A 19326-nucleotide genomic window follows, 5' to 3' on the forward strand; every position below is an offset into this window, starting at 1 on the left:
ATATGGCTGCACTCCAAGGACATTTCACTCTTGCTCCAGTGACCCAAAGGCATCACTGTGAACTTTTGTTACCTTGTAATGTCAATTGCTGCAGATAAGAAAAGCGTAAATATGTGAGATTACTTCTGCATTCTGAGTGAGGGCAGAAGTGCCTGCTCAATCGCTTCTATCTCTTTCATTTTTTTCTTTCTCAGCTTCTAGCAGGCTGGACTCTGCCCCTTCACTCCCTCTCACCAAAGTCTCTAACTGACCTGATGTTAAAAAATACAGAAATGTTTCTTCAGGCCACACAAACCACCTTTCTGCAAAGGCTTTCTTGTTCCCTCCTCTGTGACACCCAGCACTCCAGGTTTCCCCAGGCCCTGCGTTTCCGCTTGTAACAGTCCCTGCAGCTGCCTCCTTCTTAGTCCTCAAGCCTCAGATCTGAACTTTGTGCTCTACTCTTTACTTCTCAAAAGGCTTGTGTCATCTCAAATTCTTCAGCCACTTTTTGAAATTATTTTTTGAACCCCTATCCTTCCCTCATCTTGGCTTCATCATGCATTTTCTTCTATTAGCATAGTTTTCACACTCAAATGTCTCATTCCAAAAACTATGGGTCTAAAGCAGGCTTTATCTTTAAACCTTCCTTTGTGTTATAAACCCTGTTTATATTAATTGCACCAATATTTTGTTTCATCCATGCAAAAAAAAAAAGCCAAACTACAACTGCAAGAATAAACAAGCAAAACTAAATTGAGTCATATTTTTCTTCCAGTACTTATGCAACAATAAACTGCAGGTTTTTCCATTCTTCTGTATTTCTACTGCTGCTTTCTTAGTCTAAACCCACCAGGATTCTTACTGCTCTCTAAAGTGTCTCTGTTTTCTTTGTGTCTCTCCTTATATGCTCCTGAACTCACTCCACTAATCTCACCCAGACACGCCACTACTTAATCCGCCCAGCTGGGGAGGAGAAGGGGGTCACAGGCAGCTTCAAAGGTAACAGTAATTTTTTCTTCCATTAGATGGAAAGTACAATGACTCTTTATGATTATTCTTTAAACTACACATTTGTTATATATATTCTTTTGTATATGTGATATTTCTAACTAAAATGAATTAAAATTTCATTTTAAAAAAGAGTCTATGCTATGTCTTATTGCATTCTAGCATCTCAACTTGAAATATCACAGTTGCCCATCAGCCCATCTCATAGACACGGCCTGCCTGTGGTCACCTCCCCTCGGTGATGCTGATTCCTTCGGGGCCCCTCACTTCCCACACTTGTTTTCTCTTCTAAGTCTGTTCCCATGGTGTTTCTATCTGAGAAATTCTGTTTCTTCAGTCCAAGATTAGTGTTTTCCGTCATCGGCACACTCTCCCCTCTCCTTGCCTGGAGCTCTCCTGGACCTTCACAATCTTCAAACCTGTGTTTTGTTAAGACTGGGGTATAGTCTACTTGGCCTATTTTTATATTTAGTATTTTATTTTCTTTCCTCAACTAAATTATAAAGTCCTAGATTGTTGACCGTGAATCTTTTGATACTTTGTTTTAATTATGTTTTAAGGATGCTGTATTTGTTTGGTTTAATAATGCCGTGCCGAAATAATCCAAAGAATGTTACTTTAAATGTGGAGCAAGCCAAAAAATGTAGAAGAGCAGATATGATCTTTGAGTGTTGAGAACAATGGCCTTTGAAAATGACTTCAAAGCTCTACCAGATGTAATAATCCCGCAGGCGAAGTCACCTTTTGGAATGTTTTGCTGAGAAGCGCTTGTGCTAATGTTATGTTTACAGCACACTTTAGGAAAATGGGCTAAAATGGCCATTTGGTACCAGTTTAATCTATTCTCTGCTTACCATCAAATCAGTTTTCCTCCATTTCAAATGTCCAATTTAAGTTCATTTTCCTCTGATGTTTTGGTAAATGTGGCACGTGGCTTGGTAACCGTCTTTACTGGGGAACAGTACTGAAAAGGGTCAAGGAAAAGGAATGCATTCTCTCCTGCCGTGTGGCCTTCTGAATAGCAAGCAGCTTTTAATAAAGGCTGAAGCTTTTAACTTATTTCAAACTGGAAGTTAATGTACCAATTGTTCGTAGTCTTTGATACTTATTTTAATGCTTACTTATTTTTTCAAATAATACCTTATGACTTAAGATGAGGATTAGCACATTAAATGTGTGCCAATTGTATTATGACTCAAATACCCACAGTCTATTAATTTAAATTTATACATTTATATTAAAATATTTTCTTCAAAGATACAATTAAAATCACTTAAGAATTGAAATACAGTTTAATAGTAAGATTTCTTCACTGTCATATGATTTGGATGCTAAGAATTTATCAGGCTGTTCCCTTTGTTACATGGCTCACACACACAGGCCACACTTTTTGATGGAAAGAAATTGAAATTTGTTGAAGATGCAGCCATTCCCCAATTCTCCTGCCACCCCTTCAAAAACATTGTGTCTGCAAGTTTAGGTGAAATTTCTGTCAATCCCTTAAGCAGAAACTGTTTCAGAACACATGAAAGTTAAAAATTTTGTTGAATAAATAGTCCAAATCTAGCAAAATTTTAATATGGGAACCTTGAAAAGAGAGTATAAGAAAGAAAAGGAAATTGCAGTAACATAAATGTTTATGTCCCCTAAAATTTGTGCTGAAAGCCCAACCCCTTAAGGTGATGGTGTCAGGAGGTGATTAGGTCAAGGGGCTGGGACCTCCTGAGTGGGATCAGTGTCCTCACCTGCCATGTGAGATTCCAGGGAGAGATGGCCATCTGTGAGCCAGGAATCAGGCTCTCACCATACACAAATCTGCTAGTGTCTCGATGTAGGACTTCCCAGCTTCCAAAACTGTTGTTTGTAAGCTACCCACTCTTCAATACTTTGTTTCAGCAGTCCAAATGGACTAAGACAAAAGGAATGGTGTAGACCATGCCCACTAATGGAGGGGGCTAATGGTTTTAAGCACATACTGTTATTCATTAGGCACTGTGATAAGCCTTTTCAGAGGTTTGGAGATGTTAATTAATTTGCCAGGAATTACTGATTTACTTAACAGTAAAATTGTACTTAAAACCCAAGAATATCTGAAATCAGAACCCACATGCAGCTAATGAAATACTATTTTTGCTTCCTAGATACAAAAGTTCTAAATAAAAAGTCAAGAAAATTAGAACCCATAAGAATGCAAAAGTAATACAAAATAACTGAGTAAATCATTTTAGGAATAAGATGATATGACATTATTAGCAAGTCAATTCTTTCTTATAATCTGTCGTGAATTTTAATACTCTTTCCAATAAGGAATAATGAATTCAAATAAATGGCATTATATTTAATGAGACTATACAAGCACAGTCCAATCAAGGTTAATAATATCTTTACTAGTCTTCAGAATTGTTCAGAAAGTTCTTAGCAAATGTTGTAATAACACCACAAAAATAAAAGAAGTAGAAATAGTGGAAAGCAACAGATAATGTGACTTATTTGCAGTTGATATGATGCCTTGGAAAGTCCATGTGTAGGCCTGGATTCAGCCAGATCAAAGTTATTCTCCAGATCTTCCATCTCTAAAATGTCTGTTATTTGGTAGCCTAATTTGTCCACATTTAAAGCCTAAATCTCTGCATCTATAAAATGAAGATAATAATAGCATTCATTTTGTGAGTGCTGGGGATTCAATTAAATAATGTATTGTGTACCGTAAGGAACCTGTCTTCAAGTAAGTGTTCAATAAATGTCACCCTGTTATTAGCAAGTGTGCCAATAAGAGAGCTTGAGAATAAAAATGAAGCTTGAGTTCAGCAAATTAATGTATAAAAATACTGTTTTAATACCAACCACTAGGTTCATTTTCTTTGCTAAATTCTCTCTTTAGAGTACTGTTGTCCATTACAGCTTTCTGCAGTCTGGAATTGGCTGTGCTTTCCAGTGTGCTCAAAGGCACTTATAGCCTTTTAGAACTTGAAAAGTAGCTAGAGTTACTGGGGAACTGAATTTTTATTTTTTATTTTTTACATATATTTTATTGATTATGTTATTACAGTTGTCCCATTTCCCCCTTTTATCTTCCTCTTCCCTGTACACTCCCCCGCCGACCAGCATTCCTCCCCACTTACTTCATGTCCATGGGTCATACGTGTAAGTTCTTTGGCTTCTACAGTCTCAATCTTCCACTGTCTATTTTGTACCTGTTATTTATACTTGTTATTCCTTATACCTTTTCCTCCATCCTCCCCTCTTCCTCTACCTGCTGATAACCCTCCATGTGATCTCCATTTCTGTGATTCTGTTACTGTTCTAGTTGTTTGCTTAGTTTGTTTTTGTTTTTTTTTTTAGGTTCAGTTGTTGATAGTTGTGAGTTTGTTGTCATTTTACTGTTCATAGTTTTGATGTTCTCCTTTTTCTTAGATAAGCACCGTTAACATTTCATACAATAAGGGCTTGGTGATGATGAACTCCTTTAACTTGACCTTATCTGGGAAGTACTTTATCTGCCCTTCAATTCTAAATGATAGCTTTGCTGAATAGAATAATCTTGGATGTAGGTCCTTGCTTTTCATGACTTTGAATACTTCTTGCCAGTTTCTTCTTGCCTATAAGATTTCTTTTGAGAAATCAGCTGATGGTCTTATGGGAACTCTTTTGTAAGTAACTGTTTCCTTTCCTCTTGCTGCTTTTAAGATTCTCTCCTTAGCTTTAATCTTGTGTAATGTAATTATGGTGTGCCTTGGTGTGTGCTTCCTTGGATCTAACTTCTTTGGGACTCTCTGAACATCCCGGACTTGTACATCTATTTCCTTTGCCAGATTGGGGGAATTAGCTTTTGTTATTTTTTCAGAGTAAATTTTCAATTTCTTGGCCTTCTTCTCCTTCTGGCACCCCTATGATTCAGATGTTTGAATATTTAAAGTTACTCCAAAGGTTCCTAAGCCTCTCTTCATTTTTTTTGAATTCTTGTTTCTTCATTCTGTTCTAGTTGAATGTTTATTCCTTCCTTTTCCAAATCATTGATTTGAGTTTTCTTCCCTTCACTGTTGGTTCCCTGTATATTTTTCTTTATTTCACTTTGCATAGTCTTCACTTTTTCCTTAATTTTGTGACCATGCTCAACCATTTCTGTGAGCATCCTGATTACCAGTGTTTTGAACTCTGCATCTGATAGGTTGGCTATCTCTTTATCACTTAATTCTGTTTTTCCTGGAGCTTTGATCTGTTCTTTCATTTGGGCTATTTTTTTTTTGTCTTGGAATGCCTATTTCATAGTAAGTGTCAGAGCTTTAGGTATTCTCCAGGGCAGGGCAACTTACGTTGCTGGGTTGTAGTGGTATATGTGGGGGAGGGGTTTGATAGGGAACAATGGAACTGAATTTTTAGTTTTATTAAATTCAGATTGAATGACAACATGTGGCTAGTGACTACTGTATTGGATATCAAAGCCCTGGAGTGTCTCATTAACTCACATGGCTGTTTCCCGTTGTTATGCTGATGATGCTCAAAAGAACTCTGTAGCCCTCGCCCTACTCTGAACATCATGTATCCCATGTACCCATTTGCTATGCCTCACCTACCCCAGCTAAAATACAAAGAATGCTCCCTGTGAAAGAGGTTTGCCTCCCAGCATCCATCCTTTCCCCCTGTATTGATATGAACCCCCATTTGTGGGGGGGCATTCTCTGCAGGATTGCTTGCAGCTACTGGCTTCCAACAAGTGTGTGAGTTAAGAGAAGTGGGCTGTCCTTTTTCTCTATCCTGCTGCCTAGAATTGATGGCCTTTTGGAGCTGGAGGAATAACCCAGCTGGGGGGGGTATCTGAGTGGGCAGCTAGCAGAACCCTAAGTTCATAGCATAGTCATAGCAGCATGGAGCTGCCTATTTCTTTATGTGAGAATGTAACACATTTTGCTCTTGTTTATGAACTATTATTTTGGGTTTCTTTGAAATAAACATATGAATCTAATCCCACTGTAAGACAGATTACAAGACCTACATTATGAAAATATTCAAGACATTAAAAATTGAATGAATGAGTCCCTGGGTGAGCTGCTCAGTTGGTCAGAGCATTGTCCCACTATGCCAAGTTTGTGGGTTTGTTGCCAGTCAGGGCACATACAAGAATCAACCAGTGAATGCTTGAATGAGTGGAGCAACAGATTAATGCCTCCCTCTCCCTCTTCCCCACTCACTCTCTCTCAAATCAGTAAAAATAAATAAATGAAATAAAAAAAGGTTTAAAAAGTTGAATGAATGAAAGTCATACAAAATAATAATAATGGTGATCATCACCATACTAATGTTTGATGTCTTACCTGGCAAATAAAGTAACTGCTAAATAAATATTTATCTCAGTAACAACAAATACTTGTTGAATGAATGCATGTTTTTTTATGAATGATAAATATGAGGGATTCATTCAGCATATGCTTACTGACTACCTGAAATACCAGGTGGTATGCTCTTTTCTGCAGAATAAAAAATGAAACAAAATAAAACAAAGACAAACAAACCAAATAAAACAGAGTTAAGATCCAGAATAGTATAGTATTTTTTGCTGATGATTTGTAAATGTTGATTAGGAGAGTTAGCTGGGATAAAGTTTCAAATTAGAAACAGCATTCTCTGAAAGCTAAACAAAAAATGTAGTCACATTATTCCTTCTACCCTTGCAATATTTTCACATAAATTTAAAACTATAAAAATAAGTGTGGACCAAATAAGCTAGATTGGGCAAGCTTATTGCAAATATCATTGTGTCAAAAACTTTAAAATGAGAATAAAGAAACCTAAGAAATATCTTAAATATTAACAAATATTCATTATGACAAGGTAATTATATATCAGGTACTCATCTAAATGTTTATACATATTTAATACTTAAGTAGTGAAATTATATTACTTATATATATTAGTAATTATATATGTGTTAGTTTTATATATATATATATATATATATATATATATATATATCACTCATCTTACGATGTGGTAACTACTACAGAGTTAAGAAACAGTCAGTCTTTGACACTTAGTAAGTAGTGAAGCTGGGTTTGAACCCAGACACTTTTGCTTCCTCCTGACCCATTACACTCTGTTAAAGAACAAAATCCTTGCTGAGCACAAAGCAAACTCTGCCATCACATGGAATAATACTCAATCACAGGGAATATTCTTCCTGATTAGGAAAGGAGCTACTATCAGAAGGTTCAACAAGTGCATATAAAGTTTCAATGCTGGAATATCTCAGAGAAAACATTTCTACTGTATGCAAATCAGTTACCTAAACAAATTATAGTAGGAAACATCAAATTTATGTAAAAATTTATCTCTGTCCCATTTAAACATTTATGTTATTCTATATTGTGAAATTACTAGGTAGTTTATTCAAAATTAGCCCCTTGTTGCTTTTTATAATGACATTGTAATTTATGATTTTAAAAGGGAATGAAATTAGAATAAACACAAAAATTAGGCATCACTATAATAGTAGTATGTGGGAATTAAATGTATATTAAGTGAGTAAATGAACAAAGATGAAATAATGATTCACTTATACATATGCAGATAATTTTGATCATCAAAAAATGAATGTTATTGCACAAAATTAATTAAAGGCTGTGTAAACATAGTTAATTTTAGAGTAAAAATCACAATATCTAATTACTTGTGGTATTTTCTACAAATTGTTTGGTAATGATGACTTATCTACTTGATCTTCCAAAATATTCCCTCAAATAGGACCAAAGTTTGTGATTTTAGTTATCAAGATGGCATGTGATATGAGATCCTAAAACAAATACAGATAGCCCTCCATAGGAGTGAGTTATGTCCCAAAATGTGTTCATTTGAACTTTCAATATTTAGGACACAGAATAATCTTGTGATTGAACGAGTATTGTACATGGTAGCAATGCTTCCAAACTACTTTTCGAAGCCCACTGGACCCGCAGTGAACCAGGTGTCATGTGCTGTTTTGACATCCATGTAGTTTCTTTGGTCAACTGTCTTTTTAAACCTTTTGCTGATTTTTCAGTTGGTTCTTTTCTTAATCTTGTTGAGAAGTTTCAATATATTTCAGATACACATCCTTTACCAAAAATGTGTTTTGCTGATGTTTTATCCTAGCTTGTAGACTTTCTCTTTATTTTTAACAGGTCTTGAAAACATCAGATGTTTTTAATTTGAATAAAGTCTATCAATTTTTAAAATGAGTTATATTTTTGGTGTTGTATCTAGAAAATTTCTGCATAAACCAAGATGATAAACATTTTCTTTGAGATTTTCTTCTAGAAGTTTTATAGCTTAAGTTTTATATTTATGTCCATGATCTGTTTGAGTTAAATTTTGCAAATGATGCAGAACCCTAAGATTATTATGCATTTACATATGCATATTTGAAAAAGCATTTGCCAGTTTTGTGCACTATTGCAGTATAGTGCCAAGTATGATTTTTAAATGTTTTCTCAATTAAATGATTATGAAACTGCTCTTTCAGTTTATAATTATATTCCTTTTTTCAAAGATGAAGGAAGTGAAGCACAGATTCTGAAGCCACCTTATCTCACTCTAAAATTCATCTGTTATCTGGTGTTGTAAAAGGAAGTTATTTTCAAGAATAAAGATCCCATGTTATAAATGACCTGTACAGGTCACAAATAAGCATTTCTTTCCACTGTACCTCACCACTGCATCTGGGGGCTCTGGACCCTAGACCTCTACCTCCGTCATCCCAGCATCACCCTCGGCTCCCATGCCCTGGTGAATGGATAAGCTGATGTCCATTTGAAAGGATTCTTGTGGCGAATGGATAAGCAACCTGTGGCATATCAGTCAAATGGAATATGACTCAGCAGTCAAAAGGAACAAACTGCAGATGCACATACAATGTGGATGAAATTCAAATGTGTTGTGCTGAAAGAAGCTAGAGCCAAAAGGCTCCATTTATATGGCATGCTGAAAAAGGGACAGAAAGTGATTCAGTGATTGCTGGGGCACAAGGGTGAAGAAGGAGTTGTCTACAAAGAGGAATGGGAATCTGGGCAGGGTTGATAAGCTTGTTTCTTATCCCAATCACAGCACCTGTTACACAGTTGTTGAAACTGCAAAAAAAGGATAGATTCTACTTTATGTAAGTTATGCCTCAATAAACCTGATTAAAAACATAAACTCAGATTTTCAATAAATAAAACTCCTTTATTCTAGTAAACCATAGTGGACCACTGAATCAGTCAGCCTGATTCTTCAGAAGAAATCAGGGAGTCCCTCAGCAGCAAGTTGCCTTCCCTCAGTGCCCCAGAGCGGCAGCCAGAACAGATCCTGTGCACAGCAGGTGCCCAGTTAGCAGGCACTGAAGTGAATTCTGCTATCATCGAACAGTTGCTTTTTCTGGAGTAGGAATACCCAGCCAGTTTCACAGCTTTTCATGGTTTTGTTGTTTGTGAATCAAAAGTAAGCATCTTTTTTTTATGAAAAGTACAGTGAGACTTAAAGAAACTTAAAGCGAAGCATAGAGGGCCTTGACCTGGTGTCTCTTTGTGTACAGATGTATTTGACAACAGTGATGCTATTTGTCTCCAGCAACCCTGCTGCTTATTAGAACAGTTCAGTATAAAGCTGTACCTAGTCTTTGTCCACCAGTCTTTTGTAAGTAGTCTAAAGGGCAATTTGTATGCTGGTGTTCCTCATGTAAATGAAGTCATTATCCTTTTAAAGGTATAAAGTCTTCTGTATGTGATGGAGCTTTCTAAGAAACAGAATTGACCTTTCTTTCCCCCTGTTCAGGATGCCTGTGGAGCCTGTACTCATTAGCTAGAATTTGACTCCATGACATTTTTACTTAATTTTCTTTTCCCTCTATGTCAGACACATGGGGCAACCATTTATGTTCTTTCTTGACCTGAGATGCTCTCTAATCTCTTTCCAGCTGTGGCATTTGTCATTCAGTCACATCAGGATATGGTGACCCTTCTTTCCCCACAGCAGTTCTTAGCTGTTAATTGATTCATTTTAGAGAAGGAACTACACACAGTCCTATGGACTTAGCTCCATTTAATTGGTGTTAAGCAGAACAGTGGCTAAAAAAGCAATTTCCTCTAGAGTGGAAGTACATTCTTTATGAGGTAGCACAAGAACAAATAATATTAGTTTTTAATGCCTTTAGTTTCTATCAGTGCTGTGGATTGATAATAGACTTAAAAGCAGTAATTCCTTATATTGATACTGCTAATGCTGACAATACTAATAATGATGACAATAAAAATAATCATAAATAATAACTGCAATTCAAACTCAGAATTTTTTTGTTGCATACTGTTCATCATTATGCTGAGAAATTTTTGTGATAATTATCACCAGTATGCCAAGAATTGTGCTAGTTACTTTGTGTTCTTCTCTCAGCCCAACTAGGTGAACTTCATCGAGCCAGTTTAATAAAGAGAGACGCAGGTTCAGAGAGGTGAAGTAGCTTTCCCAGGGTCACCCATTTGCTATGACCAGGATTAGAACCCAGATGTTCTCTGACCTTGTGTCCATGCTTTCGTAACTGCTTACACATGCAGCCTTTAGAGTAATAAGGTACAAGCAAGGACATCTCTGAAAAGCATTGCTAGACACTTCTTAAAATGGGGTTGTGGAGCCTAAGAAAGAAGATACCTACTAAGAAGGGCTGTCAGTGATTTAATGGGGTTCAAATTTAAAAAACATAGCCCAGAGCTCAAGAGCCATTTCTTAACAAGGGCCTCTCACAACAAACTACACCTCAGGGAGAAGCCGGCGCTAAGCTGCCTGCCTCCCATGCCGAGCTGCTTGCCTGCACTGTGTTCCTGCCACCTGAGCCAACCTTTATAAAGGAGTTCCTGCAATTGTGTTTCAACCAGGAGGAATGAGGCTTTCCTGTCCAATTAGAGTAGGCACAGCTATATCCTTATCAGCATCTTCACTGACCAATGAGAGTGGCTGGCTCCATTCTGGCCAATTAGGTCAGTGACTTTTTGATCAGTCAGATTACAAGGATTTGGATTCCTTGTTTGCTTGAGGACGGACCTATCAGGAAACCAGGAGCAGAGAGTTCCAAGTATATTAAGCCAGCTCTCATCTGGCTGGGGAGCCACTTTCCCTTTCCACTGAAGACAGAAGACATCATTTCCCTGGCTGGAAGTGAAATACAAAAGATATAACCCTAAAGACGTTTAGCCAGAATGGCACATATCAAACTAGCACAGGACCTGAGTGGAGCAGAAAGAGGAGCAGGGTAGACAAGACCAGACCGCTGCAGAGCAAAGCAGAGCTGTGTAGCCAGAGAGGAGCCTCACCCCAGAGCCACCAGCCCACACTGGGGCTGCCTAACTGCCTAGCTGTCTTCATAGCTGTGCTGTATATCACACTTGAGCTGTTTGTACTGAATAAAGTTTGCTTTGCTTCACTTTTGAATTTGAAATATTCTATTTGCAGATTATTAGGACTTAATTAAATGTAGAATCTTAGAGAAGCAATGTGTTTTAAAGGTTTATTTAACCAGGGACATTAATCACTTAATGTGTGCATATATACTCAGAGAAAGTATTATCTTTATTCTCTAGCAATCTGTAATGTCAGGTGTGAACAGATAAAAGAGTAAGGGGTGGCAGTATAGAGTGATGTGTTTCATAATACAAGTGTGCCCAGGAGCCTTCAAGAACAGAGAAGAGGACATTTACATCATGTGGGGCGGGCCTACTGCAGAAGGCGTCCCAGAGCAGGTGATACTGCGCTGAGTTGCTAGATGGGTAAGAGTTAGATAAGTGAGAGGTGGCTCCTTTCAAAACAGAAGGAAAAGTTTTGTGTCGAAGACAGGGGCTATACATTAGTAATGGCTGGAGAAAAAAAAAAGAAAAAATTATGTTGAGGGAAATGTTCTTGATGTTCTTCGCTGACTTCTCAGTGTGGAGATGGAGGGAAAAAAGTAACTCATCTGGCTCTCTCTTTTATTTACATGGAATTACATTTTGTATCTCTTTCATCCTTATAGTATCTTCCTGGCAGGTGGCGTTGCTGCTTCTGCAGCAGTTGTTCTGCAGCAGTTGTTCTGCAGCAGTCATAGACTTCAGTTGCCTGGGAGGGAAACAGAAGGTCACTCACATGATTATTGTAACTCTCCAAGTTCTGGAACCAATCCCAAAGGTCTTGGTGAGCAGGATTTTAGCTCTGCCATCAAACCTGTGGCTGTCCCTCTAGTGAAAAAGAGAAGAAAAAGAAGGATCTGTTTCTTTCTGAACAGGAATGAATGCATGTGAACTTTATTAATTTTTGAGATAGAGATCCGCCCTTTAATGTTAGTAATTATATTCTCAATACTGGAATTACTTAATTAGCTTTCCTGACCTCCCATATGTAATTGTCATAAGTAATCCTATTGTAACAATGTAAAATAAAAGAGACATCTGACTCTGACAAGCCATCCAGCAGTGCCTGCCGTCTGATCTCACTGATGAATCTTCCCCCTTTGATTTCTTCCATCACTTCGAAGGTTCATGAACTCCTCTTACTTTCTGAAGTCAGTTTTCCTCCAGAGATTTTATAAGTATTCACTTCTGTTTCCTTCTAGTTTTTCTATGGTTTGGTTTTACATTTTAACTTTTTACTCTCAGGTATAATATATGTATATATTTTATAAGCTTATAAATTGTACTTTACCCCAAGTAGCTAATTATTACTAATTGTTAATCATTTGTTAAATAATGTTCCCTGGTAAATTAATTTTGATATCTCTTCTATCGCTTAAAATTCATTAATAGTAGATTTCTATGGTATCAATTCTATCCTATTGATCTCTCTTGTGTCTTACACACTAACACATATTTTAAAATATAGCTTTATACAATATTTTGATAGCAACCAGGGCTGAATTTCTTCATTACCCATCTTTAAAATTTTCCCTTTCTTTGTAAGATCTGTCTAGTTTTTCTACAGAAGGCCTTTAGAATAATTTTATTAAATCCAATAAGATTATTATATGATTGTTAGAATATTGCAGTAGATTTTTTCTAATTAAAATTCTTGAGCCTTCACTTATAAGTCATTTGGGCTTATTGAAAATAGTTTATTTAAAGTCCTTAGGTAATGTTTCTTCAATCATCCTAGATTTCACTTCCTTCTTGAATATATTTGTTCTTCCTCTTCTTTCTTAGTCAGTCCACTTCTAGAAAAGGCAGAAACAAAATTACAGTTGAATAGTTCAGCTTTTTCTATTTTGTCTGGTAGCATTAAACTATATTTTTCCATGGTTCAGACCGATCTCTATTTCATTCTTTCCACATATAACACAGGTAAAAGGCCCTTTGTTCAGTTTCAGCTTTTTTGTTTGTTTCTTATTTCTTTATATTTTTCTTTATTTTTATTGTTGACACTAATACAGATGTCTCCATTTTCTCCCTCTTTACCAGTCTTTATTCCTCCCCCATCCCTCTTCCCTCTGGCCCTCAGTACACTGTTGTCCCTGTTACGGAGTTACAGATTTATGTTCTTTGGTTAATCCCCTCACCCCCTCTTATCCATTCCCCTGCCCTTCTCCCTCCCCTCTGATAGCTGTCAGTCTGTTCCATGTGTCCATGCCTCTGTTTCTAGTTTGTTCCTCAGTTTATTTTGTTCATTAGATTCCACATGCAAATAAGATCTTACGGTATTTATCTTTTTCTGATTGGCTTATTTCACAAGCTTCATTTTTTCCTTCTTTAGCCTTCTTGGGATGGTTGTCACTGGCCGAGCCACTGTTTGCCTTCATTTTGCCCCTGTGCTACTGGTAATGTAGTTGCTGTGTTCTCTTTTTCCACAAGAGCTTAGCAGATAATTTCCTGGGCAGTTCCATCAGTTTCTCTGAATACGAACTCCTTTTTTTCCTAATTAGGGTAACTTGTTACTGTGATATCAATCTGGCTGGTAAGATCTTTCTACTCTTGGAGTCTCTGGCCATGCACTTATAAAATATTTTCCCAGAACTTTCTGAACTGCATAATCAACATATCTAAAAACTATTTTATTTTTCTCTTGGCTGCTATAATCTCTGGGATGATATATTCACAGACTTCCAAGTTCCCGTCATTGCACCTCACCAACGTTTTTCTGGTCAGATGTGAGCTAAAAATAGAAATTCCCTTTTTATTTTCCTTCAGCCACCCAAAAGATGCTATCATAAATATCTCAATAAGAATTTGTTGAATATCTTTATTGCTGGAGAACTGTGGGGTCTTCCCAATTCTGGATGTCTTCATGTATAACAAAAAAATGAAAGTGTGTGTTTAATTGGAACAATAATTGAGTGAAGAAATAAGCTGGTACAAAAGGGGTTTGAAGAGACTGGGGTCAGCGGAGCAGCAGGAAGAAATGGCCAGCTGCATGGTGCCAGTCTGTGAGGTGGCGGAGGGCAGGAGACATGTGCAGGCTCAGTTTTGTAACCACTGCCACACATCTGGGCCACAATAGCATGGAAATGATCTGTTGTCATGTCTCAGGTAACTGCCCCATGGACACTCTTGCCAACCGTCCTAACAGTACACAAAAGACAATGAAATATCAAGAACCCTCAATAATTATAATTACCAAGAAATATCTAGATAATCCTATAAATTATCTATAACTAAATAGACCTTATAAAAATGTTCCCTCTCTTTTTTATTTCATTCTCTGCTTTTTAAAATGTTCTCATCCTTCAAGAATCCATTCAGAGCACCCCTCTGATGAAGGTTCCCTGACAGACCCAGGCAGTCTCCCCCCGCCCCCCCCCCCCCGCCTTTCTCTTGTGTCCCCATCCTTACACTTTGTGTTAATTATTTATGGGTCTGCCATTCTCATTTTGACTTTGAGTCCTTGACAATAGATATTGTTCATTTTTCTATTTCTGACATAACACTGTATTACCTAGTGGGTTCTAGATATATTAATAAAACATAACATAAATCAACTATAATGTTTGAAGTTATTAGGACTGCTTGGTCTACATGAGCTGATTTAAGAAAAATGTGAAAATGTCTTAATTTTTAATACTTGAAAGCTTTTAGAACTGTGACCACCAGAAGGAAGTTACAGATGAGTATTTGGGGCTCATAAAAACTGTTTAATAATTTGAGGTACTCACAAATGCAATGAAATGATTTGTTAGTAGTGATTATTCTACTAAACACTCAAGGAACAGAAGACGATTTATGTATTTCTATTATGTGTATGTATGGATGAATGATAGGATATCAATGTGGAGATGTGGAGATAGTTAGAATGTTTCTTATCCAGGCACCTTAAAACAGATGAACATATGTGTTTATGTTGGGGGTATGGTATCCAGAAGCTATTTTCAATATTCCAAAGGCTAAGGAAACACCAAATTCATACCAACAATTCTGCACAGCTTTTGAAAAGTCCCAGTGTTTTGTCCTTGGCCAGACCGACACACTGAATGTGGTAACACTGGTTATCATGTGAACACAAGCTCCGGTTAGCCTGTAGGTATGCATTACCATTGATTTTTTTAAAAAATCTAAACACTACTTATTGTTACTAACTCCAATTTGTTTGAATAGGGGAGGACTTCAAAAAATGGAATCTATGTAGAAAGCATATTAAAGGGATATTTCATTATGAACTGAGTTAAGATCATTCTATAGATTATTTTATAGACTCTTTTCTTCCCAGTATTTTTGGCACCTCTGAGGTAAAGGTGCATCTTACAGTGATGGTGTATTATATTTAATTACAGTGTTTTCTTTAAATCTTTCCAAGTATTTTATAAAATAAAGATGCAGTTTATTATCCATAGTGTTTCAGTGGCCAGAGAAATATAATTTCATTCAGAGCAGCTGGGGAGGTCTGTATGGTGCAGGTGTCAGGACTGTGGATCAAGATCATATGGCTCCTTAATATCTCTGAGACTTAGTTTTCTCATCTGTCAAATGGGGATAATAACATCTACTTGATAGACTGCTTGTGAAAAAGTGAATGAGGTGATACTTGCAATGTGTTAAACTTTTTATTTTATCTGTCCCAACTTGTTGATGTAGAAAGAGTTAATGCTTCTTTCAATTTGCCAAAATTACCAGTAAAAAATTACTAAAAATCCTGGAAGATCTGACATTATTTTATTTTATTATGCAAATAATTTGACCTCCAGAAGTTATTTTGCTTTGGAAGCCTCATTTGGTCTGTACTGCTAACCAAACACTTTATTCCATTTTGTGTAACAATTCATAATGAACCTTAAAAGAACTACTGATTATCTTAGAGTTTTGGGCTCAATTACCTTTTTCAAATACTCAGTGACTAAGGAAAGCATGTCATTTTCTCCTCTCCTGCACACTGGAACATAATAGACTGTGAATAGAGCAAATCAAAGAAGCACAAATACCAGAATATGGGGCCCATTGTGTTCAGTTTGTAGCTCTGTTATATGGTTTTAATTTAGGTCGACCAATTGTAACAGACTGACAGATAACACATTGTTCCTCTCTTGGAATCTCTAGACACTTTAATATTCCTATTCTTGTCTGTCCATTTTGATTCTGAGATTTAAGAGAAATAGAATTACAGCATTCACTTTGTTTTCCTGCACTAAGTGATTATCTCTGAAGTGCAATTTTGTGATTAGGCGAGATGGCAGGCATACACTTGGCTAATGCTGCTCCCCCCAGGGTGCGGAACAGGTAAATTCATAATGAATGGATGTTGTGCTTTGATTTCAAATGGGTGTAAAACCTCATTGCACTTGGTAGTTTTATTTTTAAAATCTATTTAATTATTTTAAAATTAACAGGAGAATATTAAAATTGAACTTTAGAAAATGGCATTTAAACATAAGTCAAGGGTGCTAACTGCTTATGAATGTTAATCTCTCAAAAAGTGAATAAACAAACTTATCTGACATAAATTGGGGTGGGTTACTGAAAATCTTCAGTTTAATTATTTTTATTCTCCTTGATTAATTTAGAAAACTATTTGAATGCAACTTGGTGTTACTATTGTCAAATTCTAATGTGCCTTATTTTGAAAACTACAGTAATTATTCAACTAATTGCTGTCATAGTATTGTCATAGTTGTTTGGTGCTTGAGGGGTGACATTTGAGGGTGGGATGGGGATAGAGAAGCCAGAAGTTAATGGTTGGCACAAAGTATTTTCTTTAACTATTTTCTTTGATGATTTAAAAACAAATTTTGCCCATGAGTATAACAGACCAGCTTTAAAGAATGTTTAGCATTCATTCCTAAATTTAGACACATTTTGATCAGACCATGAAAGGTACTCAACAGTACCTTTTTACTGATTTACTGAGAATAAGCAATTGACCTTATACTGTGAATCTTGAAGTGAGAAACATAACAGACAATTTCTCAAATGTAGTACAGCTGAGTTTTTTTTATTAGTAACCTTAACACTAGGTAGGACTCCGTGTACGCAATGCCAGTGCATGGTCGCCTGGCTACGGCTCTTTGATCAGCTCCTTCTTCCCACACTTACATCTCTGAGCACATGGTTCATTATACAGTTAGAGCTTAATAAGTCTTAGTTATTCCTGTTATTGTTTTCATCATCTTTCTAATTGAGTAAAAACCATAGCTTTCATAAGCTGATAGATGATTTTCAATAATAAATCACATTAATTTGGAGTAAAGTAATTTTATTCAAGGTTTAAGGAAAAACCAACCCATTAAATTTTTAATCTTCTATTAAGGTCCATTTATATGTCCTGTGAACCCTCAATAATATTCTTTATGGCAGAACTGACTCACTTCCCTGCATGTTCTATTACCACTTGTCCTGATAGATGTGATGCCCTCAAAATTATTCTCATAATTGTGGATACCTCTATAGCAGAGATGTAGTGTCTTCCCAGTTTTTAGCTTCTCTGAACCATAGAAGTTACTCTATAATTACTGTGAGTTTTTTGTTTGTTTGACCTGTCTTTCCTCCTAGTGTGGTAGGCTCTGTGAAGATGTCTTATTAACCTTTACATCTTTATCCCTAGACAATGTGCCATTGGCAACATTGAAGGTGCATGACAAATGTGTTGAAAAATAAGACAAGAGGACAAACAAGAGGAAGACAAAATAGAAGGATATATATATAAAGCCTAAATTTTCCCCCAAATTCTCTTTGAATAAAACCTTATAAAATCAAGTGTACATGGGTCTATCCGTGGATCTGTCCTAACATTAATGGAAGTTTAAGGGCCTGGAGAAGTCACCATCAGTCAGACCTTGTCTTTTAGTGTCTGAGAAACCGAGACAGACTCAACATCAGGCTATGTATGCAAACTGATTTATAAGATACAACCCTGACCCATTTAAAATTTTGGGAAAGGGGGTGGTCTTTCACTTTCAATTCTTTATACCTTTCTGTTTCTTCATTTGAACAACAACCACTACCAACAACAACAAAACCATCAGCCACTCTTATAACATCATAAATACATGTAGAAAAGTATAATTAAAAATAATGAATCTCAATACTCTGCATGAATACCATGTAGAAAAAAGTAAGCAAAAACAAAAAAAATGTTCTACAGTGTGAATATCATTTGCTAAAGTATATTCTCAAAGGATGGACTGGCGTTCACCTGCTTTGTATTAAACCTCTTGGGCATGTTGGTGAAGAGGCTGCTCACTTATTTTTAGGTCAGGATTCATATGCTTACCTATATTGCCTAAGAGGTCAAATACCTATCTCCACAAGAAGACGCTGCTCAAGATTTCTTAGCTGCATTTCCAGGGGGCCCCACTCCTCTAGTGGACCCATTCATGGTTGTATTCAAGTGTGTACCCTCTGATCTGTCTAACTTCATCAAAAGTTTATTTACACTAGGATTTCTGAATTCCTTTCTGGTTCATTTAAGGAAAGAAAAAAGCAAAATATTTTAAGGTAACAGCAGGTATTTGTAAATCGAGTTGAGTTATCCTTTCATTCATGCTTTCTTTGAGCATTTTTGGCTATTTTCAAAGTGGCCCAAGACTTTGGCAAGTAGAGGAGAGGGTTGCACAACACCACTTGTAAAACTGTTGTTGGAAAGAATGGAGTCTACTGGCTAAAAGCCAAGCAGTGTTGTGACTCATCTTTCCTAGCTTTCCCCAGAGAGTTATTATGTATCTATACTTGCATATTAATTATCTAGCACACTAATTATCTACAGATCAGGGTATCTGTTCAACTCAATTTTCAACATTCCTGTTTTTACAGCTTCTGCCACCTTTGAGGACTTCCAGATTCGCCCCCATGCCCTCTTTGTTCACTCGTACAGAGCCCCAGCTTTCTGTGATCACTGTGGAGAGATGCTGTGGGGTCTCGTCCGACAAGGCCTTAAATGTGAAGGTAGGAAATTTCC

General features: G+C 36.6%; 1 protein-coding gene across 2 annotated transcripts in view; it reads left to right on the plus strand.

Annotated features, from left to right (window-relative positions):
* PRKD1 (protein kinase D1) overlaps positions 1–19326 on the plus strand; it is a 325575-nt gene that overhangs the window by 226375 nt on the left and 79874 nt on the right. For both annotated transcript variants that reach the window (XM_028506138.2, XM_028506139.2), the window contains exon 3: positions 19182–19313. In XM_028506138.2, coding sequence (XP_028361939.1) covers positions 19182–19313 — 132 coding nt within the window. The remainder of the gene's footprint in view (positions 1–19181; positions 19314–19326) is intronic.

Source organism: Phyllostomus discolor, chromosome 1 (assembly GCF_004126475.2).
Source record: "Phyllostomus discolor isolate MPI-MPIP mPhyDis1 chromosome 1, mPhyDis1.pri.v3, whole genome shotgun sequence".
Taxonomy (NCBI): domain Eukaryota; kingdom Metazoa; phylum Chordata; class Mammalia; order Chiroptera; family Phyllostomidae; genus Phyllostomus; species Phyllostomus discolor.